Below are 24,335 nucleotides of genomic sequence, written 5' to 3' on the forward strand. Positions count from 1 at the left end.
AAAAATTTTCAAAAAAGTATCAGGGGAGCATGAAAATGGAGGCGGTATTCACTGAAAATTGAAAATTCGAAATTTTTCGAAAAGTATCAGGGGGGCATGAAAATCGAGGAGGTATTCACTGAAATTGAAAAATTAAAAATTTTCTGAAAATAAAATGCAAGCAGTCGACTGGTCCCTCTGACAGCGGGACTGCTACTGAGGCAGTTACCGAGTCGGCTGACGGACAGACACCCCACCATTGGGTGCGGCCCCCACTTTCTCTTGGGGTGAGGACTACAATGCCGGTTGGGTCACTCAAACCCCCACTGAGCGGGAGTACCCCACCCCAGAGAAAGAGGGAGCCGCCCCCAATGGTGGGGTGTCTGCCCGTCAGCCGACTCGGTAACTGCCTCAGTAGCAGTCCCGCTGTCAGAGGGACCAGTCGACTGGTTGAATTTTATTTTCAGAAAATTTTTAATTTTTCAATTTCAGTGAATACCTCCTCGATTTTCATGCTCCCCTGATACTTTTCGATAAATTTCGAATTTTCAATTTTCAGTGAATACTGCCTCAATTTTCATGCTCCTCTGATACTTTTTTGAAAATTTAGAATTTTCAAATTTCAGTGAGTACCTCCTCCGTTTTCATGCTCCCCAGATACTTTTTTGAAAATTTCGAATTTTTCAATTTCAGTGAATACATCTTCGATTTTCATACCCCCCTGATACTTTTCGAAAAATTTCGAAATTTCAAATTTCAGTGAATACCTCCTCCATTTTCATGCTCCCCTGATACTTTTTTCAAAATTTTTCATTGTTCAATTTCAGTGAATACCAATTTCGTAACACATAAAATAAAATTCACCCAGTTGACTGGTCTCTCTGACAGCGGGACTGCTACTGAGGCATTTACCGAGTCGGCTGACGGGACGACACCCCCGTTGCGCCCTCCCTCTTTTGGGGTGCAGTACTACGATGCCGCTGAGGTCCCTCAAACCCCCAGAACTGAGCCTCTACTTCAGTCAATCCTCTTTGGTCATACCCATCACACGTTTCTGACGCCATCTCCCACCAAAAAAGTCCATTACGATTACTCATTCACGGTTTTCTGTCAAGACGAGACAGTTTATCAATTTCACTCCGCTAACATTAATTTAAAAACACTTAATCCACGTAAGTACCACAATTTAATCTCACCCCTCACCCCCAAATCCCGAAGAGATTAATCCCATCATCTGAATTTCTCCACAATATGCGTTATTTATATCCATGATCCAAACGTCAAACAAAAAAAAAACCCTAAAACTGTCGCATCCATAATCAATAAAAAACCCCCAATTATCAATTTACAATACCATTGTTTAATTGTTTATTAAGTGTTGCTAGAATAATGGAGTTTCCCTGGCATGTCAGGGGATTCACTTGTTGCATCGGATTTTGAGGTTATGGGCGTGATCAGATGCTTCGAGTACTTGAAATGTCTATTTATTTATGTATTTTGTTTATCTCGGTTTATATTATATTATTGATTTATTCGTTTGGTTGAAAAAATTTAATTGTTTGGTGTTGTTGAATGTCTGGGCGATGATGGTTGATTTTTAAAATGATTGATTTTTTAATCCAGGATGGACGGTGGAGGATACTCAGGTGATGGTGACCTTGGGGGTCCAAGGACACCCCAGCAGGCGGTTTCGACGAAGAAACTCCAGCAGACGCAGGCCAAAGTCGATGAAGTCGTGGGGATTATGAAGGTGAATGTTGAGAAAGTCCTGGAAAGAGATCAGAAGCTATCGGAATTGGACAATCGAGCTGATGCCCTTCAGCAAGGGGCTGCACAATTTGAACAGCAAGCTGGTAAATTGAAGAGAAAGTACTGGTGGAAGAATCTCAAAATGATGATCATCATTGGAATTATATGCGTCATCATCCTCATCATAATTATCGGTAAGTGATAAACTATTGGTGTGTCCCAGAAACACGTGACCTATCTCAATTCAGCTAGAAATCTAGGAATATCTCTCAAACGAACAGCGCTAGCGAAATTTTTGTGAAATCCTTTTTTGTAGTTCTTACTTCACTCCGTGAAAAAGGTCCTGACAAAAATTTCCATATCTCTTCTGGATTCCGAGATATTACGCGGCAACTCGAGTAGAGAAGGAGTTGTGTTGACTCTTTTACTCTTCGCTGTTTTGCGTTGAATTATATTCATCAGCCCGGAATTTCCGATTGTTTCTCTTGTTTCAGTGTCAATAGTACCGAGCGGGAGTGATTCAGACAGCCAGTAATCCCCTGAGGCTAAACGAATCATCCAGAACTTGGAAATCCATCCTTAAAAGTTACGATGAAGTTAAAAGAGTGAAAAGCACATATTTTTTACACTTCACACGGTGCCTTGTCTTCCAGGTATCATCGCAAATCAATCAAACCATCAATAATAATAACCACAAATGTAATTGTAGAATTACGAGAAGTAGGTTGCACTATTCGAGTCACGGAGTGGTAAAAAAATGTCATTTATCACAAGATTCGAGCAATTTTTCCAGTAAAAAAAATATCTCGAAAGTTTTCCCAACATCGAGATAATTTCCCAAGGGTTTTATCGCAACTGTGTTTTACCACTTCTCCCCCAGTTTAATGAAAAATAAATAAATAAAGAGGAATATCGGGTTGCGAGGGTCCAAAGCACTAACAAACTCCTCAACAATTATCGATAAGTATGTGAAATTAATTCGTGTATATTTAATATTATTTAATACAATCTTTATATTCGTGGGAAAAGTATCTGTCATTCATTTCCTTTCGTCACTCGCACAGAATATATAAAATATATCTAAATATTAATTTTTTTATCATCTAGTGCAGCTCATTGAAGACAAAAAATATATCATTGGGTCCTTATCAGTCAGAGTCTGACTAAAGTCTCTCTGCCCCTTCCACATGAAAAAAAATGAAAATCATTTCCTCAATATCGTCACACCATCGACAGGAGGGGGTAATGTGGAAGGTAAATATCATAGTAGAGAGTGATCTCAGTATCATGGCAATTTTCGATATTCTTGTAAACGACTCAAGCAAATCACAGTCTGTTTATTCATTCACCTATCAGTCGACTCACGACCGTCTCGTCGTACAGACGTTGCGCGTCTTGACGCCCTCGCGTCATCAATACATCAATTGTCAATTAATACTTAATGGATAGACGACATTGACACTAGGTCCTCATAAAAAACCACTCGACAAGCGATAGTACACATTTTTTATTCATTAAGAAAACAAATTAAAAGAAAAAAAACAAACATAAATCAATCGATCGTTAATCCTCAAGTTTTCATCTACAACTCATCGAGGAAGTGGAATTCTATTTGACGGCCACATGTGCCAATCGATATTTTAATAATGTGAAGACTATGAAATTTTATTTACGACTTTGTACGAGTTTATTCATGTAACCAGACGTTTTTGAGGAATTCTCTTGGGTATTTGTCGATGAGAGAAATTGATATGTGCAGTACATGTGACGTAAATGATCGAAAAAAAAATTTTTCAAGGAGCGGATAAGACGTCTGAACGATAAGACGTATTCCAGTTTTGTATACGTTTTTGAAGAGTAAATTGGAGACTTTAAATTTTCCTTGACAACGCGCATCTCGTGAACATTCCAGAATGCAGAACTGTGATAATTTGATTTGAGCAGACAAGGGAATTTTCAAAAGTGAGAATATGGCATCTGTCGAGGGGAAGGACAGGCACGAGCATGGCCTGGGTTATCAGAACACTTTGGTGAGTTTTTTTTTATTTAATCACTGGAATTATTTCTATTGCTGATTTCGCAGGGGAACTATTACTTGGGAGTCCAATTATTATTGCCATTCATTCATAATTTGATTACAAATCAGGATTTTTCATGAAATAATCAGAATATTTATATTTAATTCATAAATAAAACGGGATAAATACCGATAATTCCCCCTCGATGTTCCTCAATAAAATTCGAGTGCAGGAGAATTAGAAAGTATTGGATAGGGGAATTTACGGTGAAGAAAAGCGGTGGAGCGATGGGAATAAACAATCAAATGTGGCAGGTGTTGAACGAATGAATAATCAAAGTCATATGATGGAATAAACTCTTATCACTACTTAAAGGCCATCGAGTCAACGCTGTTTAATAAATCGAGACGTGATTATCGCGTTTGTGTGGGTTAAGACTCGACTCGTCGATCAAAGAAATCATATGCGTGCCCATTTGAGCTGATGACGTCAAGTTTGTTATCATTTATTAGCAGACCCATCCAATTGACACTTAGGGTCTGCTGCCAGGTAGACATTCGAAAAAAGTGGAATGGTCATGTGGTGATTTATCTAGCATTTCGGGAGCACGTGACTCGGAATATCACATGGTGATGTGCCTCAGGTAGACGTTAATTTTCGAGGACACTTTGGTCATTCTATTTTTTCTTTCAAATACTCAGATAATTGTTCTTCATTCGTTGTCTTCCTTACGTCGATGGTACTAGGCAGGATGATTTTTTAAATTTTAAATACGCAAGCAGAAAATTTAGATATGTATAAGATTGTATTTTAACATCTGTTCTTTGGAAATAAATAATTGCAGTTGATTCTGAAAAAAAAACACCTCTGGGTTAAAACTAAGTGATATGTTACGATTTGAAAACAGTATTTTAGAGAAGAGAGGGAATTGCTGAGAAATCATTCATAGGCATTTATAAAGTCGTGGTCTTGAAGAATTTGCAATTGCATTTTTTAATTTTTCATGAGTTTCAGTGGAAGTGAAATTTCGAATTTTTTCATAATTCCTTTGAGCGGTAGTGGTAATTAGGAGTAAATAATTCACGTTTATATATAAATTCTAATGATGAATAAAAACGGAATTATTTAAATTCGACAATTTGTGGAAAAGTGAAAAATGGATTTTCCGTAGAAATCTCTTGTGGTGTGATTCTATTTTTGGAAGACTCGGACCTATTCCCCCTCAGTTCGAATTTACCGCTCTGAAGTATTACATTATTCCACGTGAAACCCACATTTGGGAGCATTCACTTGAGAAACCTTCAAAGTCTGTTACATAATCTTAAAATCAGGTGTATCACATGATACATCAAACGACAGTTGAATAATTCGAGAGGAATTAATAATGATCCCACCACAAAGCTGTCAGAATTGTCAGTGGCAATTAAGTACCCCTGACTGAACGATAAATAGAAAATACAGTGTGATGTTATTCAGTCAGTTGTTGACCACTGGAGACAGAATATCTAACGTCACATAACAAAGTTGAAGAGATTATTGATAGTGTCTTCATGTCTCGTCACGTTATTTCTCTATCGATGGGAAATCGAGGATTTCCACTAGGTGATTATTTTGGGAGGAGAATGCGAAGTGCTGGGGTCAGTGGTCTCTTAATAAGCAAGGATGAGGTCATTAGATTTGTTGGTGAATGCATGCAGAAAGTGGGGACTGATGGTAATTATTCGAATATCGTTGCGCACCATCTCATGACTGCTGATTATCGGGGACATTTCAGTCATGGCATGAACCGAATGCCAATGTATGTGAGAGATATCGAAAGCAAACGAACTGATCCACATGGGGTACCCAAGATCATCAATGATTTTCAGGTTTTTATTGGATTTTTTTCATTATCTCCAGTACTTTGTACTTGGGCGTTACAAAAATCATTTCTTGACTCACAGAACTCCGGATTTTTCCAATTTTCCAGATGATAGTATGAAAATGTCAGAGGTGTTTGAAATAACAAGACAATAATAGTATAATTATAAACAATTTGTTTTATCCGCCGATTTTGTTATAAAATCACTGAAATTGTTAAAAGAATTAATCAGATTATAACAGTTCCCAAAGAGGAATGGATTTTAAAGTAATTTCAATTTCATAAGTTTAAACAATTACATCTTTACGAAATATTCCTTGACCAAATGAGATTTGAATATTATTTATAAATAAAATGATAAAAAATGTGTAAAGTACCGGGGAACGCAGAATTTCCTCAAGAGATGATTTTTGTCCCACGGGGAAAAGCTTACGAGAAGAAAAAAAGAGTTCATCACTTAAATACCCAAGTGTTCTAACCCACAGGCAACTGCCCTGGTGGACGGTAAAAACGGTCTAGGCCAGGTGATCGGTAAATTCAGTATGGAATTGGCGATAAAAAAAGCTGAGACCTTCGGTATCGGGATGGTATCAGCTCGAGGATCAAACCACTACGGCATCTGCGGATACTACAGCCTGATGGCAGCTGAGAAGGGCCTGATCGGGTTCACCTGCACGAATGCCAGTCCCTTGATGGTGCCAACTCGTTCAACAACTCCATCCCTGGGTACAAATCCCCTGTCTCTCGCCATGAGGACAGACAAATCCGATGAATTTGTCCTGGACATGGCGACGACAGCTGTAGCCCTTGGGAAGATTGAACTGGCGATCACGAAGGGTCAGGACATCCCCGAGGGCTGGGCCATCGGTGCCAACGGGAAAACAACGAAAAACGCCAAGGAAGCTTATGACACTATGAAGCTGATGCCTTTGGGAGGGGCTGAGGAGAATTCTGGGTACAAGGGGTATGGGTTGGCAACCCTGGTGGAGGTCCTCTGTGGCGTCCTCTCTGGCAGCCATTTTGGTAAGAACATTCGAAAATGGAAGGCCGACGATCGAATCGCACACCTTGGCCACTGCTTTATGGCTATCAATCCCACGGTTTTTGCACCTGGTGCTGGGGAAAGGCTGGGCCAACTCCTGGGAGAACTTCGGGGACTCCCAACTCCTGGAGATGGAAAAGTACTTGTTGCTGGAGATCCTGAAAGGATCGCCATGCAGACCGTTGACTCTCAGGGCGGCATTCGCTATCACCAGAATCAAATTAAAATCTGCGATGACGTAGCGCAAAAACTGGGGGTTCCCCCGTTGAAACCTGTTGCTTAATTCATTGTTTTTTTTTTCTTTTTGTTCATTTGGCACTGATGATTCGTGGTCTTGCGATAGAAATTTGTGGGAATCACAAGTGATTTATTTCGGCTTATTGTTTATTAACATATTGATTTAAAATTTGGATAAAAAAAATCCACGCGCGAAAAAATTCAGTCTTTTGAATTGGAAAAGAATGATAATGAAAAATTATAATTACACTGAATTCAAGATTCAAGATACTCACTCATTTTTTATGGATTTATTCGTAGATTTGTAATTTAATAAGTCTCAAGAGTATTTTTGTACCAGTGCATTTGAAATATTTGAGTCTGAATTTCGAGTTTGTTCAAATTGTTATAATAAAATAGGTGAATATCCAGACTCGCCTTGTTTTTGAAACTAGCAGATCCCTAATTCCTTGTGTGCAGAAGCTGAGAGCTTGACATTGAGCTATCGATGTTGGCATGTAATTCGATGATCCTGTGTTCAATGATTGAGTTAGTTTTCACGTAATATCAAAACCCTGTGGTTTTGCCTCGCATGATCGTCTTGATACTCTGACCTTCGTCTCCCGTTTTCAAGTGGAAGTTTGGATTACGTGTAATGCAATGATCAAGGCAATAATTTCATCCGGAATTTCATGTCACGATACCAGACGTTGAGGAAATTAAAATAAGTTTCAGTTTATTTTATTCCCTCGATGAATCTCTTGGAATCGATTCAGCGAAATCATTATCGAAGTGGTAAACTACAAAATAGTTTTTTTTTTTCGGTGCCAGTTTTTAGCGAATATCTCTTTTTTATTAATAAATACACTCGAGACCTTTTTTATTCCTTAAATTTATTGTTTAATGTGACAAATCTTTTCTTTCTTTTACGTCATCGCTAGTATTACACCGCCCATCTTAATTTGTCATTATCGTAATAGTAAGTATATAATTTATCATTTATAATTTTATACTTTTAAACATATGAAAAAGAAAGTATGAAAGGAGTAGAGAATTTATAACTCAGTGTGATGTTATCAATTTCTATGTGGCATAGATTTATGTGCGAATTAAATTCTTATTCAGCATTTGATAAGTCCAAATTCGTAAAAGAATTTGCTAAATTCGTCCAAAAAGTACGATCGATTCTTCACCTAGATCCCTCAGGAATTTGTAACTAGAGTAGGGAAAAAGATCTGGTTAATTTAAAGTTTGTTATCCATACTTTGTCTAGCCCGACAATGGAGCCAATATCTCAGAATCGACGAAACCTAGCGAATTTTCAGCATAAACATTTTTTAAAGAAAAAGATGAGGCCTACAAAAAAGGTCTTTATGAAAATATCACTATCTTCCTTCAGTTTCGAGAAATCGGGCAAAGACTGGCCTCGAAAAATATGTGGAACAAGTGGCAATAATATCACTCGTAAATAACGCAAATAATAAATCGTGGGTGAACAACATGATGAAGAGAACAGAAAAGAAAATACAGAGTCAATAAAATTATCATTTCAAAAAGGCATACACATAGAAAACAAGCGAAAATAGTACAAGTCAGTACAAAATAGGACAACACTGGGGAAAACACTCAGGATATCAAATATTTTGAGAATATTGATTTGGGAGATATTTTATAGTTTCAATCAATTTATCAAGGAAATCACAAGAAATAAACTACGGAAAAATAAACTCATGTTAATTTTCGCATGGTTTATTATTTTGGGTGGGGTTTAGAACGTTTTAGATGGGTGTGCTATTTTTTCCTGGTCTATTTCTTCTGCCTACCTCGTCAAGGGACTGCATGAAATCAGTTTTTAATAATTCTTCAGTGACAAACCATTGGATTCCTCGAATATTCTGGTAATTCTTAATTTTCAAAGACCGGAAACATCTGGAAAATCCTAGGAATGATCCTAGTTCGTTTGCAATTGAATTCTCTATTTTTCAACTCCACGACTTTTTCTCGTAATTTTTATTGGATTTTTATCAACGTTTAATTGTGTGTCGAAATATCTTGCCTCATGAGTATTGATCAGACTTATAAAATTGTAAACAAGGGTGATAGGGAGGTGGATGACTTTGGGAGTCTCTTTGGCTCTTGGCCTCAGCCTCTCCAAGGGTTATCGCTCTAAGAACTTCGAACTTCGCTGTTCATTTCCAAAGAAATGAAAAAGTTTTCCCTTCCACCAACAGAGACACCCTGACGAGAGATTAATTTCTAGAAATTCCACTCGAGAAATGTTTTACGCAGTCAGCAAAAGATTCTATTTTCCATTCCTCATGTTTATATTATTCATTAATTATTTATCAATCTCCAGGAGTAACAGGATTTAGCTAATTCCCAGAAACGGTTTTCTATTAAAGGAAAATCGGAATAATTTTTTGGCAGATGGGAGTAATTTTTTGGCAGATCGGTATAATGAGATTAATTACGAGTTTACGAATGTAAATTATTATTTATATTAGTGGTGAATTATAATTTGCAACTAGAATGCAGGGATTAATGACAAAAATCCAATAGATTTTCTCTCTCAAAGGTGATCCTTTTGTTTGTACCTCAATTACGTAGAGAATTCCTCTCAAATTTGCCGACAACATACGCCGGTACCTTTCAGCTTCTGTACCAACAAATATTTGGCGAAAAAGATTTATACGAGAATTTCAAGGTTCAATTGCACCACCAGATAACAAAATCAGGAAATATCTTAGTCGTAATCTGGACCCTCTGAGTACAAGAACTTAAAGTAAAAATGCCCTGTTGGTTTTTTCAACGTCGAAATGAGGTAAGTGAAGTCCTCAGTACAGCCATGGAATATTTTTTTTTACGTTTCAAGACGTGGGATATAATAAAGAGGTCATTCTGACCAATATGATAACTCGTGACTTTGAAGTGAGGGTCTCTCCCCGTTAGCAACTCTACGACGTTCTGAAGGGAAGTAGCCCATTACTTAACAACTTTTAGTACAGTCTGACTCATAGATTTTGTACCTACATGAAAAAAAAAACGTTCTTACCTTCGACTTGATATTTCATTTTGCAGTAACAAGTCCTACAGTCATTTTTTCAGCTTAAATACAGAATGTTCATAGATTTTAGAAAATATCTCGGGATATCTGTGAGACAGCGCATTTTTCATTTCAAACTTTTTGCGGCTATCTGTTTTGTCCACAAAAAAGGTCCAACAACAAATTCGCTGTTTCCTGTAGGTTTGGAGATATTTATGATAATGTTAGTCTTCGATTTTTGAGTTTGTATTCTTAGTGAGTGGAGCGGGATGAGTGTTTTCGAGATATATCTCGGGATCTTATTGGGATCGAAAAATTGTTATTGGACACTTTTTGTAGTCCTCTTTTTTTTCTACAAAAAGTGATTCAACAAAAAATTTTGTATCCCCCTTAGGTTCAGAGATATTTCTAAAAAACTTTCATAAAAAACCGTTGATGTTGATCAAATGGAGTATAAATAGTGTTTTTACAATAAATCTCGTGATCTAATCGAGTTATCAAAATGACCATTAGGATCTTTTTTATAGTTCTCATTATTTTCTACAAAAATGGACTTAACAAAAAATGAATTATCTGGCCTAGGTCCAGAGATAATCACCGAAAACAAAATTGATTTGAATTTTCATGCTAAATTTATGAATGAAATATTGGATAAATTGATTACCGTGTTGTGAATAATAGTGAGAGTTTAACAGGTTGTTGTGATGAATGAGTATTTCCTGATTGGAAATATTTGAAGAGCTCGAGAGATCTGATAACACTAGGTGAAATGATAGTTGACGATTTGCGTGTATTAAAACGAAAATTATGGTATTGTCAGTCGTGGCTCACCCACTGCGATAGTGAGTTGAGTTTATAAATTGAGAGTGAAGGAGTACAGCCTCAGTAATACAGTGACTCACATGAGAGATCACCATTGAACGATGGAGATTCATTCGGCCCTCGGAGTATTCCCGAAAATTCAGTGAATGTGAACCATGAGGAAATATTGAAATTCAAGAAAAAAAAATTGGATTTCTCAAATGGCTAGCGAAAAAAGTGGAAAAACCATGGAGTTCCATCATGCGTATCGGCATCATCATCCTGAAGGTAGTGAGGAAGATGTCGATAAGGAATGGGAGGACTTCACCAGGCTTATGGCTAAACTCAAGGATAAAGGTGTTAATAGACCCCACAGGTATAATTTATAATTATAATCCCCACATCACGAGATTGCACTCGAATATTTTGTACTTCCGGTTAGATTCTTCACTATTTTCGATTGGTATTTCGTTGGAAGTGGAAAATTCAGTGGAAATGTTATGAAACTGGATATTTTTGATAATTACGTCCTAAGAATTAATGAAATGATGAAAATTTAGAAATTTATTACTGAATAGTGATAATTTTCTTCGGGAATCCTGCGATTTTTTTGTCTTATCCTCAAAAAATTTGAGTTCGTCTGAATTTTCAAGGCAATCACGAATTTTAGTTTTGTTTCTATTTAAATAAAATTTAATGACAGTCATCCGGAAATAAACACTCAGTTTTTCGGAGAGAGAAACAGTCTCTTGAAGTTGAAAATAAAAATCGAGATTAATAAAAATTAAGTTTTTTATAATTTGGAAATGTGTCTTCATCCACAGGATCTTTCTGAAATGAAGAATAAATATTTTCGAATCATGAATACATTTTGAGAAATAATAAAAATGACTTCTTCAATCCGAATTGTTTTTTTTTGGAGTAGCTCTTCCTCTTGTGTCTCACCCTGAAATTAGCGCGAAGTTTTGTGTGAAAATCTCGAAAGCGAAGAGAGATATGAAAAAATTTGTAGAACCTTTTTTGTAGGTCTTGACTTGGTATACAAAAAAGGTTATATCAAAAATTCCGCTATTGCCTTCGGATCTCGAGATATTCACAGAAACGTAGAGCCCTTCGTTTTTCGATTCCGAGTAATTTGAGTAATTATTAATGTATGATGTAATAAATAATTGTACCAGACCCTCTCAAGCATTCTACCCTTGTCCACCACCTCGAGATGACGAGCCACCGGAATTCGATCCCTTCGACTACATCAACACAATCGTAAGGAAATAAAATAATCAAAACATCGAGAAAATTTATTTCAATCTCTGCATGATGACAAAAATTATCAACGAGCTTTGCATCCCACAGCTTTTAGAAATTGTGATAATTATTTAATGAAGAAGCCTCAGGAATACTCCATACTATCTAATGAAATCAACATATTATTTAAAAAATTATTCAACAAATTATTTTAAAAAATTATTTACGACATTGAATTCCGTTGCGAACTCGTAAACTTGAATCGCATTTTTTTCGCTGTCAGTGTTTCCCCGATTTCTCGAAATGGAAGAGAGATATCGATATTTTCATAGATACCTTTTTTATAGCTCTTATATTTTTCTATCAAAAATATTCATACAAAAAATTCGCTATGTTCCTTCAATTCCGAGATATCGGCTGAAAACTGGCCTCGAAAAAAATGCACTCATCCTAATTCACTTCTTGACTGAATTCATGATGCTCTTTTCATATCTCCACCGTTGCAAATGCAATAGCATTTAATCATTCACGTAGAAATCGGAAAAGCGTGGAGTCCATTGTTTTCATCGTTTTTTCACTGGAAACCTTGGTGGAAACACCGGATACCAGAGAACATCGGGCCGACCTTGCGCCGATGCATCACTGCACCAATTGTCACGCATCCAACGAAAAGATAAAAAAAAATTAAAAATCATGACTTCAATTTCTTTTTTGTTGCAAACTCTTCCCACCGTCACGAGTCTTCCTGAAACAAAAAGTATTACTCGAGGAGAATTCATTCATTCTGCACAATAGTTCACTATTACCCGGTAATAGTTCCGTAATTTCAATTTTTCCTGTCGATTTACACAATAAGAGCGGACTGAAGAATGGTTATTGCCACTCGAGTAATTGCAGGTATTTGTTATCATTCGGCCAATCTGTTGTGAATTTTAATGAGTTTCAGTGTCTGAAATTTCGCAAAGTGCTTAATTGCATATTTAACGAGATAAGCAAGGGTAATGCGAATCACGTGAAGTGTAATGGAACAGAGGAGTGAAATCCTGATAAGAAATAGCTCCAGGAAAAATCTCTCGTTTTTCTATCAGTACAATTACAATACATTGATAATAAGCATTATGTTAATTAATTGATTGATCTTTACTATTCGATTTTTGTTGAGAAATTAATGTGAGAACTCCGCGAAATTGCCTTAACAATAATAATTTCTCTGATTAAAAATTTTCATGTAACGATTAATTGGGATTAATTGGATTGTTTGTGATATGTGCATGAGTTTAGATAATTATTAATTAAAAATTTTCTCGGAGGGGATAATTATTTAAACTTGAATTTGAAGTGATTTTCTAGGGATTGCGATCTAGAAAAATGTCTGTCGTTTTTTTATAATTAATTATACGGTATTGATGATTATAATTACGTTTTTAAAGTGCTAATTGCATTAATTTATTTATTGTACTTCCGCGTTGATTTTTTTTATTCCCATGTGGTAAATTTTCGATTCTTCTCCATTAGAGAAATCGTCCAAAGAACAATTATTTCTCAGAATGCAATTTTTGCTTTCGTTTTCTCCTCTACAACTATCTAATTAATTGTAATAATTAATTAGAATCAATTTTCAGTGATTATATAAATGAATTGAGATAATTATTGTCGAGAGATTTTATCGGAGAGGAGAATAATTCAACTCGAAATGTCAAGACTAATTTTCTGATAGTAGATATAAATTGATGATTGATTATTCAATTCATTAATTAATGATTAATTAGTATTAAACGTTCAGGAGAATTCATAATCCGCATAATTCCATCGGATGGAAGATTTATTGATCTTCAAATGTCAAGAGTTATTATCTGATAGTAGATATAAATCGATGATTGATTATTCAATTAATTAATTAATGATTAATTAATATTAAACGTTCAGGTGAATTAATAGTTTGCACAATTCCATCGGATGGAAGATTAATTGATCTTCAAACGTCAAGCGTAATTATCTGATCGTACATATAAATAGATGATCAATTAATTAATTAGTTAATTAATTATTAATTAGTATCAAGTCTTCAGGTGAATTGACGATTTGCATGATTTCACTGGAGAGAATAATTATTGAACTTGAAATGTTGAGAGTAATTTTCAGATCGTTGTTAAAAATCGACGATTAATTAATCAATTAATTAGTTAATTGGTGATTAATTATTATTAAACATTCAAGTGAATTTACGGTATGTCCGAATGACTAATTTTGGAGTAAGCAACGTGTGCCCAGTAGGACGTGGTCGACGTTGACGTCAAGACTGTGGCAATGACCATTTGATGAATTTAGATACTGCGACTGCAAATAAATCCCATCAATTATAATTATAAAAAAACCAACGGATCTAATAACGATCAATCCATTGGTTCAATTCCAACTAAAACATCAACATCTCTCCCCAAAATCTAAATACTCTAGACATCCACTCCTCTCTTCTGATAAAAATCACCAGATCAATTGATCTCATAATTAATCAATGATTGGAAAATTCATCGCAGCAGATGTTCTCTCAGGATTGAAATGAATTGCGGAAAAACTATAATTTTTTTGTAGATATGAAGACAATGCTGGTTTTGTGGATCGATATTTCGAGATCCAGGGATCGATCACAATTTATTGATGATTTATGATCGATGAGAGCGTCGTAACGGTTGCTGTGGCGTTGCGATTAAATTAAAATCAACGATTGCAGTCAAAATACTCTAGCTAGACACGAGGAAGTTTTCCTAGATAACAACTGCAACTGGTGCCAAAAATCTAGAGGTGTCATCGTTTGCCAGTCAATCGGTGGCTGTCGTTGCGAGCAGATCTGAGGCTGAACAATTTATTCTGTGAAACTGAAACAAATAGAATATTATTTTAATTAATTGAACATGAAGGATTGCAATCAGATGTATTCCAATGAATAAAGTGCGGGAGGTGTAATTAAAAATGAAGAAATTAAAGGATTGACGATTTCAATGTCCACCGTATGTCGCGAGATGATAATAATAATTGTGATGAATACAATAGTGTCGCGTACAATAGTGAATCGACGAATGAATGCAGCTAGATCTAATAATAACTCTCGGGTCTAGCCAGATTTTGGGAAAATTTTTGGGGGCCAGGTCTGCCACGGAAATTCGGAGACTCATTATTTTATGATAATCGATGTGTATGATGATATCATCATATTTTAGAATAATGAATCTTTCGGTTTGTTGATCAGACTTGGTGCTTAAGGGGCATCTATGCCGGCAACTGTACTTAACAGGGCGTACTTCGTATGTAACGATGATTATCCTGTAAGTGAACCTGAGAACCGCCTGTGCAGATCCATTTTTTTTGTGTTTAGTTTTAAGGATTTCCGGAAAATCCAGTGGAAATGTCTTTCGGGGGTCCAAGCTTCAATAATTATTGCTAGTTCTTCAGGCACTGAGAAAAGTTTATTGATGTTCAAGAATTATTCGTTAAACAATTTTTAATATATTTTGAAAAATCGACGAAAATGGATTTACATCAATTTTTTTTTTTTGTGGAATCTATGAAATATTTTTCCAGTTTTCTATTTTCTCGGGGGTTTTTAATAAAAAATGGAATAGAGAATATTTGGGAATTTTTTGTAAAATTCGCTGAAGAATAATAATTGGTAAAAGAATTTCTTCGGCTGTAATTTTCTGTTTTTCGAGATTTTCTTGTTGAAAAAAAAAGATAGAATGAGGAACGCTTGGGAAATTTTGTAGGAAATATCTTGAAGAATAAATTCTACAGTAAAATCGCATTCTATTTATACTAGTTTCACAGTATAAATACTTTCAACAAAAGATTTCAATAGAATTATTTCAAAAACTCATAAAATTTCAATAGAATTCTCATAAACAATAAAAAAAAATGATTTATTCAAACAGAAAATTTTCTAGATTCAAGAAAAAACTTTTTTCCTCAATTATTCACTCGGATGAATTCTCCCCCGAATGCTGAGTAAACCAATAATTTATCCCATAATATTTATCTCAATTGGATTTAAATTATCAACTTTGAAATAAACAATGACAATTTCGAATGCTAATTGTTTGACTGAATAATTAACACAGCCCATGCATGCTGCGATTTAATGCAATAATCCTTAATAATCGATAGTTCTTCTGCCAAATCAGCACGAATTGAATGAATCAATGGATTGATTACCGAACGGAACAAATTTCTTGTGTGAATTTTTGCAGATGTATGGTCGTTACACCAAGGACTTGGGTGAATTCGCGAAGGAAGAGGCACGTAGATTGAAATCCAGTGAGAAAACCAGAAGAAAATTGGACAAAGTCCGAGCAGAGGAGCTGAGGAAATCCCGGAGGGGTCCATTATGTAGAAAAATAGTAGCTCTCATTGCTTTTGCATGGAAACACACGGGAGCAAGACTAGGAGAGGATTGGGTTTTTCTGGCGTTATTGGGAGTCATCATGGCATTCATCAGTTATGCCATGGATCGAGGAATCTCACTTTGCAACAATGGTATTTATTTTTTTAATCAACTAGAGATGAACGCGCGCTACGCTCGCGTATTTTTACTTTTGTGGTGTTACTACATGAGTTTCTATTTCGTTTTTCAAAGAATCGGAATTCAATTTTTGTTTTATAAAATAAATATATATAAATATTAATAATAATAATAATATATATATTTATATTATTATTATTATTATTGTTTATTTCATTGATGTTACAAATGTTCTTTTTTTTTTTAACATGGTTTTTTATTTGGTATTACATCGATATTTACATCTTATGTCATAAAAAAAACTAGTCTTAAAAAAAATTTGCAGATATATACAGGGTTAGCTTAATTTAATAATGGCCTTTTTTCGACACTCGCATTAATACAATATTTAACAGAATCTGTATGTAAACATATTTTTTAGCATTATTTTACAGTTGTTATAGATGCATTTCAGCGAAACATTATTGTTGTAAGCGGGCCCAAAAAAAAAATAACAGAATTACAGGAGTTTATTGTAAAAAAAAGGGCGGTTACAAATGTTCTCCTTTGTTTTACATCGGTATACTCCCCTTTCCTCTTTCTTTTAGTTAATATATATATTTATATATACATATATATCGAATAAACCGGCAATAAACGTTACATTGGATTTTTTTTTACGGATTTCTTTGAGGATCCTGTCCTATATAAAGTGTCCTATGTAAGAGGGAAACTAAAATTTATCGAATGGACTCGAAACTCTCGAGAGTTAAAGCCTAAAATGAGTTAAAGTCATTCACTGGTCACATTATTTATCATTAATTATTTGTTTTCAGCACGAATTTGGTTGTACCAGGACCTGACCTCGCACCCAGCCCTGCAGTACCTGGCGTGGGTGTCCTTGCCAGTATGCCTGATCCTCTTCAGCGCAGGTTTCGTCCACATCGTAGCCCCCCAGAGTATCGGTTCAGGTATTCCCGAGATGAAGACAATTCTCCGTGGTGTTGCCCTGAAAGAGTACCTGACCTTTCGCACTCTCGTCGCCAAAGTGATAGGTCTGACAGCGACTCTGGGGTCAGGTCTACCCTTGGGAAAAGAGGGTCCGTTTGTCCACATCGCCAGTATCGTGGCAACACTCCTCTCAAAATTAGTCACTTCCTTCCAGGGCATCTACGAGAACGAATCGAGAAACTGCGAGATGCTTGCAGCAGCCTGTGCTGTTGGTGTTGCTTCTTGCTTTGGTGCACCCATCGGTGGTGTTCTCTTCAGCATTGAAGTAACAACTGTTTATTTCGCTGTGAGAAATTACTGGAGGGGTTTCTTCGCTGCTGTCTGCGGTGCAACGATGTTTCGATTGCTGGCCATTTGGTTCCAGAGGGAGGAGACAATCACTGCAATGTTCGCTACCAATTTTACGATGGATTTTCCCTTCGATCCCCAGGAACTCTTCGTCTTTGCACTAATCGGTGTGGCCAGTGGTCTAGGAGGTGCTTTCTACGTCTGGCTCCATCGACAGTACGTCATCTTCATGAGAAAGAACAAGAGCATGAATTCATTTCTCCAGAAGAACAGATTTCTTTATCCTGGTATAGTCTCTCTACTGGTATCATCCGTATCCTTTCCCATGGGACTTGGACAGTTCATGGCTGGTGAACTCAATACTCATTATCAGGTTCAAGGACTCTTCACTAATTTTACATGGAGCAAACAGCATCTCAATGTCGAGGAGATGAGCATCGTCAGGCACTGGACAACACCCTATTCCGATGTTTTTTTGGGACTCTTTGGATATGTACTTTTCACTTTTGTGTTCTCGATTATCAGCTCGACGGTACCGGTGCCATCGGGAATTTTCATTCCGGTTTTTAAGATTGGAGCAGCTCTGGGGAGAATCGTCGGCGAGGCCATGGCACTCTGGTTCCCCAATGGTGTCAGGTATGGGGGACTTAACACACCCATTACACCAGGTAATTCGGAAATATTGCGGACATTTTCAATAGACCTCGGAAATAAAGTCATCGGTACTCACATATTGTTATTTACCCACATGGCAAAGTACATGATCCAAAAATTTTAGCTGAGTTATAGTTCTCTTTGCCGGAATTATATCTTGAATAAATTGAACTTATATTTTTACGATATCTTCAATGTATGCGACGTATATCTGGATATAATTGATATATATTTCTGAATATATATTAAAAAAAAGGAAATGTAAATGTAAATAAAAAAATATATATATATTTTTTCGTTTGGGTAGAACTCTTTATATCGAAGGAAAATCCTGCTCTTTTCCGAGCTCTACCAAAGATTGATCAAATATCTGATATGATTTGATTCATCGATCAATAGATTTTATAATTGATGACTTATAATATTATTAAATGTTTATAATTAAAATTAAATATTTTATAATTGATAATTTATAATATTGACTAAGTGGTTTCCTTTTTCAAACAAAATGTGAATAGATAAAATATCAGAGTCAAAAGTCGCTAGAGAAACTTTTCAGGATCAAGAATGTAGCTTTACCGATTCTTTAAATGATTTAATTGAAAATTTGAATATAGACTTGTATTTTAACTTCTATTTTGTGATTGTTCAAAGGTGGATATGCAACAGTGGGTGCAGCAGCCTTTTCCGGTGGTGTGACACACACGATATCCGTTAGTGTTATAGTTTTCGAAATGACTGGACAAATAACTCATATCGTTCCGATTATGATAGCTGTCCTGATAAGCAATGCAATAGCAGCATTACTACAGCCAAGTATCTACGATAGTATTATTCTCATTAAAAAGCTGCCATACCTTCCGGATTTGCTGCCCTCAAGCTCTGGTAGGTTGTCAATTCCTAATTAAATCTAATTGCTCATTATCTTTCACCAATATACTCACCGAATATCTCTTCATGGATGCATTCAATGTTGGATCAAACTCGGTGAGAATAACAATTATTCATTTATTCCGTTCATTCTTCATTTTTTGTACTGCATTTTTATTTAATTAATTCTCTGACATTGTGGAATTTGTTTGTTATAATAGGAATGTACAATATTTACGTGGAGGACTTCATGGTTCGTGATGTCAAGTACATCTGGCATGGAATAAGTTATCAAACCCTGAAGGAAACTCTCAAATCGAATCGCAAATTGCGGGGATTCCCCTTAGTCGACAATCCTGCATCCATGATTCTTTTGGGATCCATTCAACGGCTCGAGTTGATTAAATTAATTGAGAAACAGATAGGACGAGAGCGAAGACTTCAAGTGAGTGTTAAGTACACGGAAACTAATTTATGTACAATAAAATATGGATTTATTATTTTATTTGATTAATTCCACTTGGTGTGTGGTTTTTATTATAATCTGCGCATGCTTACCAATTCGTCTCATTAAAATTGATGCTTTTACACACTAATCAATAATTATAGATAATAATCAATAATGATATTGTAAAAAGTATTCAGAGATGTTCTGAGATATTTCATTTTGTTGATTAATAATTCTGCAAATATTATTTAGACATGTGGGTTTGACAACAATTTTTAGTGAAAAACAGAGAGAAATTAATGAAACGATTGCTATCGAATGAATTTATTGTTTTCTTATTGTAGAAATGTTCTAATACTGCAGGTGGCGCAGAAGCTGCAAAAGGAAGCGGAAGAGCGTGCACGAGAGGAATTGGAGCGTCAACTGCGAGAGCAAGAGAGGGCACGTCGTCCCTCTCGTTTCGAGGTGATACCTGCCCCAGATATTCTGAAAATGCAGCGTCAAAGTGTCAACGACCTGTCGACGATCCCAGGGAATCACCAGGAGCACCACACGTACCACACACCGATGTTCGGTTGTCAGCCGAAGAAGTCCATCCTGAAGAAGACCAATTCGTTCACGTTGAAGGGTTTCAGTCCACTGGTCAGTCCAGCTGTGACACCTTACACGACAGTTACGGGGGCCGAGAGCAGGATCAGACTGGCCTTCGAGGCGATCTTCAGGAAATCTGCTACTCTTCAGGATGTAGAGCCAGACCCTGAGGTGGGACCCACCGAGGGTGGAACAGCTGATGGTTCCACAGCTGGTGTCAATCAGCCGATGCTCCCCAGCCCTGCCACCTCCAAAAAGGTTCAACTCCCCAGGGAAAGGGTCATCGACATGTCTGCGGAGGACCAGAAGATCTGGGAGGAAAGCGAAATGGCCAGGGAAGTCGATTTCTCCAGGTGTCATATCGATCCAGCACCCTTTCAACTCGTTGAGCGGACATCTCTCCTCAAGGTTCACTATCTCGCTTATTTGCAATTTTACAATTTTCCAATATGTCGTTTGCAATTATATTATTCGAAGTTTCATTTCTGAATTTTCCAATTGACCTTGAGCCATCTCTTTTCGTTTGGAAGATATTGCAAAAACTATTTTCTCCTACCCATTATTATAATTACAATTATTATAATTATAATTATAAATAATTAATTGTAAATCAAAATTGTTGTTTTTAAGGTTCACAGTCTTTTCAGCATGGTGGGTGTGAATCACGCGTATGTGACAGCTATTGGACGACTGGTTGGTGTTGTGGCCCTTAAGGAACTCAGAAAAGCTATTGAAGATGCTAATGCTGGGGTCTTGCCTGCGCACGATAATATTCATCCGGTTATCTCGGTCACTAGTCTGGGGAAGCGCCAAGGACCAGAGGATGTCAACGACGAGAGAAATGGAGGGGATCTCCCGATAATTAATTCTGCCGATGACGAGGGGGAGTTCCACGGGGAAAAGGACGATGATGAGGGCAGAAGGGAAAAAGAGGGCAGTGTGTGAAACGGCAGCATCTCGACACATCTCAAAATTCAATAGAATTTTTTCAAATCTGAAAAAATTCTATTCGATTTTCATTTTATTTTTGATTGGAAAAAGAGATCTTTATGTATCAGATTTTTATATTGAGATTTTTTTTTATTAAAATTTATTGACGGATTTTTTGCAGTGCAAAAACCAAAGAATTTAGAAAATTCAGAGTCGAGAATTTTAATATAAAAAATTCAAAAGACTTTTCCCTATCAGAGAAAATTGAATTGAGTTTTCTGTTTTATTCGGATACAAGAGTGAGAATTCATTCAATTTTAGAATTGAATGACTTCGAAATGACAAGATGTTGATTATTCAGAATGTTCGGGTTTAGTGTTGATTGTTTACATTCAGATATTGTGATAGTCTCGTCGATCGATGAGGCCTGATTAGTAATCGTTAATTACGAAGAATCATTATTGGAAAAAATTTTGCAGAACAACGGATCAACAATGAAACAATCCGTTTGGAATGATTTGTATATATTTCATACACGAACTCAAATATCTCATGGTGGAGATTATTTGTGGCGTGGAAACTGTTGTACCAACGGTTTTTTATACCATCACGTTAAACAAATGGATTAGAAAATAGCGAACAAATAATTTATGTAGAAGTATATATCATTTTTTAAAAATGTTCAAGTACCTATTTTTGTAAAACAATTAATTTCCCACTTTCCAGGTAATTATTCATCCATTTCAATTCAATTTAACTAGGAATCGATGATCAATAGTTTAAATAATTTTAATCGTCGCTTTATAAACCGTGAATGTTGAATGGAAATATTTAAATAATAGGGAAATAATAAAAAAACACGCGCTAATAATTTGATTGTGCGATTGATTCGATTGGAAAAATCAGCAATTGCAAATCTCAGATACATGAATATTTTTAATTAATTGAAAACTTATAATCGATGAATTTTATGGACAGAATAGTCTCCTAGAAGACTGTTTCAACATTCCATCCAATTGGAAGTTAAAATATTGATATGAAAGTGGTCGACTGAAATAGTTTATGCTGAAGACACTCATCAATCTGTTGAATGATGGCTCGTTTGTAGAAATCGATATTTGTAAATATACAACGATAATTTATTATACAAAATGAGACTAGTTCTTCTTCCCGTACATTCAATTTTTGTTATTAATTTTATCTGGGAAAGTTTCGAAGGTCAACCATCCGTGCAGACACTTTGCAGCGGATCCTAGGGTGTGGAATGTCACTGCTCATCTATTCCATCGATTCCGTGTTTGGAATCAAGAGACAAATATTCCCTTCCTCTTCTGTACATGAGCGCGCAAAATTATTCCGCCATTTTCCGCCTGAAAGGAAAAAAAAATAGAGAGTGAATTTAAATAGAATTTTATAGCACTAGAGACGAACGCGCGCCACGCGCGTGTATTATTACTTTTGTGGTCCTACTACATGAGCTTCCATTTCATTTTTCAACTGTAGATATATAAGAATCGGAATTCAAACATATATATATATATCGAATAAACCGGCTTCAAAAAACGTTACATTGGATTTTTTTAAAAGGGAACACATTTTTTTGCACTCATCAGATTACAATTCGTATCAAATGAATAAATTAATTACTAATTTATAAAAATCATTACAGCAATTAGGTTATTATTGTCATCATTTGATTATCTAATCAATTAATTTCCATTAATTAGCGAGACTCTTCTGAGAATAATAGTATATTAGTATATTTCGTAACAAGTGCGGAAAAGTGATTTTTCGAGTATGGTGTTGATGAAAAATAATTATATGAAAATTACTAATAATTAAATATGAAAGATGATTAATATTTGTCGATCGGCGGTAAATGGTGGGTGCGAAGCGCAAGTTTTATCATTGACGTTTGTTGTACGGATATTGTTGGAATAAATTGGTGTTTCAACAGGAATTTACATGAAAAATACTCATCCGACCTGAATGAGAGTTTTATTATTGCAGAGTTTAGAAATTGAGCTTCGAAATGATATAGGATATTTAATTTATCTCATCTGTCAAATGATGACAATTTTCGCATAATCGTTAACACACGAAATAAGTGTGACCCGTCGTCATGACGCTTATAGATTCATAACGCAGAACAGGAAGACCAGAACCGGACGAACAAGATGTCATCCGAAAGCAAAAAGAATGAGCTTTAAAGTGATATATAATAGTTACAGTTGTTTCTCCATTAATTTGATAAAAATATGTGATATAAATATATATAAAATGCAAGGTAGAGAAAAATTAAAATTCATTGAATTTTCTCTTCGTCATGGACAGCTGTAATCAACAATAATTAGACAATAATTTTTCGTAGATCGTTGAAGCATCAAAACATAGGAAAACGATAATGCAAATGTCAACCTCAACTCGAGAGATCTACAAAATATAAAATACTTGAAACTGGATTAATGTGAAATGAAAAAAAGTTGTTTGGTTGGTGAAGTGAACGTGGGAATGTCCACACGTCACTCTTTGACCAGCGGGGAGATTAGCACTCGTAACCAGATTACGGAATCACATGACTTCCAGTCACATGTACTCTGTTGACGTGAAATGATAGCAATAATAATAATAAAGCACGTGACGAATCATGGGGCATTGATAAGGTTGATTTTTACGTTTTTTAGTCTCGTATTGCGTTCTCCTCTCTTCATTTTGCGGTAACATTTCTGGAATTTTAATGGCTGACCTCCAGTACTACTAGAATTTTTATCAACTGATGAAATCCTTGGAAACAAATCAAATATCGAATTTTTTTCTGCTTTTTTTTCCTTTTATTCGTTTTCTGCTTTCGATTTTGAAACCGTGAATTAATTGTTGTCGGAATTATCAATTTATCTCGAAAAGTATCGATTTGAGGTGGAAATACTATAAGATCTTTTTTTTAGTGCGTTGGCTTTGCGACGAAGAAGATCTTTTCGCATTTCTCTCTAAAGTTAATTGTTTTCGAGATAAACCAACTTTTATGAAAAATGAAAAATTCACTTCATTCCATTTGCATCTCCGTACAAAATTTTTTGAAAAAAACGCAATAAAATTC

General features: G+C 35.7%; 3 protein-coding genes across 7 annotated transcripts; all 3 read left to right on the forward strand.

The window, feature by feature from the left end:
• The first annotated feature begins 1,033 nt into the window (after positions 1-1,033).
• Positions 1,034-2,406, forward strand: LOC105263103 (Vesicle-associated membrane protein synaptobrevin). The gene is made up of 3 exons (XM_011299094.1): positions 1,034-1,151; positions 1,603-1,922; positions 2,223-2,406. Exons 2-3 carry the CDS (start codon positions 1,604-1,606, stop codon positions 2,261-2,263), a joined length of 360 nt encoding a protein of 119 aa, XP_011297396.1. The 5' UTR covers positions 1,034-1,151; position 1,603; the 3' UTR covers positions 2,264-2,406.
• A 427-nt stretch (positions 2,407-2,833) lies between these two features.
• On the forward strand, positions 2,834-22,389 carry ClC-a (chloride channel protein 2). 5 transcript variants are annotated; one of them, XM_011299095.1, is made up of 8 exons: positions 10,577-11,085; positions 11,888-11,972; positions 16,196-16,481; positions 17,283-18,413; positions 19,054-19,284; positions 19,491-19,714; positions 20,081-20,716; positions 20,939-22,389. In XM_011299095.1, exons 1-8 carry the CDS (start codon positions 10,931-10,933, stop codon positions 21,251-21,253), a joined length of 3,063 nt encoding a protein of 1,020 aa, XP_011297397.1. In that variant the 5' UTR covers positions 10,577-10,930; the 3' UTR covers positions 21,254-22,389. The 5 variants fall into 5 exon arrangements, with proteins under 5 accessions (XP_011297399.1, XP_011297401.1, XP_011297397.1 ...); XM_011299098.1 differs by lacking the exon at positions 11,888-11,972 and adding an exon at positions 14,547-15,277 and having other exon boundaries at positions 11,014-11,085; XM_011299097.1 differs by lacking the exons at positions 10,577-11,085; positions 11,888-11,972 and adding an exon at positions 2,834-3,758.
• Positions 4,844-7,308, forward strand: LOC105263105 (uncharacterized). The gene is made up of 2 exons (XM_011299101.1): positions 4,844-5,614; positions 6,093-7,308. Exons 1-2 carry the CDS (start codon positions 5,297-5,299, stop codon positions 6,930-6,932), a joined length of 1,158 nt encoding a protein of 385 aa, XP_011297403.1. The 5' UTR covers positions 4,844-5,296; the 3' UTR covers positions 6,933-7,308.
• Positions 22,390-24,335: the final 1,946 nt, after the last annotated feature.

Source organism: Fopius arisanus, unplaced genomic scaffold (genome assembly GCF_000806365.1).
Source record: "Fopius arisanus strain USDA-PBARC FA_bdor unplaced genomic scaffold, ASM80636v1 scaffold00013, whole genome shotgun sequence".
Taxonomy (NCBI): Eukaryota; Metazoa; Arthropoda; class Insecta; order Hymenoptera; family Braconidae; genus Fopius; species Fopius arisanus.

What these genes read in the sequence shown, in the direction of transcription:
- ClC-a (XM_011299095.1), top strand. Translation starts at nt 10,931, where the DNA reads ATGGCTAGCGAAAAAAGTGGAAAAACCATGGAGTTCCATCATGCGTAT. An exon ending in TCGACTACATCAACACAATC is followed by an intron (nt 11,973 to 16,195) that starts GTAAGGAAATAA and finishes GAATTTTTGCAG; the next exon opens with ATGTATGGTCGTTACACCAA. An exon ending in AGCGGACATCTCTCCTCAAG is followed by an intron (nt 20,717 to 20,938) that starts GTTCACTATCTC and finishes GTTGTTTTTAAG; the next exon opens with GTTCACAGTCTTTTCAGCAT.
- LOC105263103 (XM_011299094.1), top strand. Translation starts at nt 1,604, where the DNA reads ATGGACGGTGGAGGATACTCAGGTGATGGTGACCTTGGGGGTCCAAGG. An exon ending in CATCCTCATCATAATTATCG is followed by an intron (nt 1,923 to 2,222) that starts GTAAGTGATAAA and finishes CTCTTGTTTCAG; the next exon opens with TGTCAATAGTACCGAGCGGG.
- LOC105263105 (XM_011299101.1), top strand. Translation starts at nt 5,297, where the DNA reads ATGTCTCGTCACGTTATTTCTCTATCGATGGGAAATCGAGGATTTCCA. An exon ending in AGATCATCAATGATTTTCAG is followed by an intron (nt 5,615 to 6,092) that starts GTTTTTATTGGA and finishes TCTAACCCACAG; the next exon opens with GCAACTGCCCTGGTGGACGG.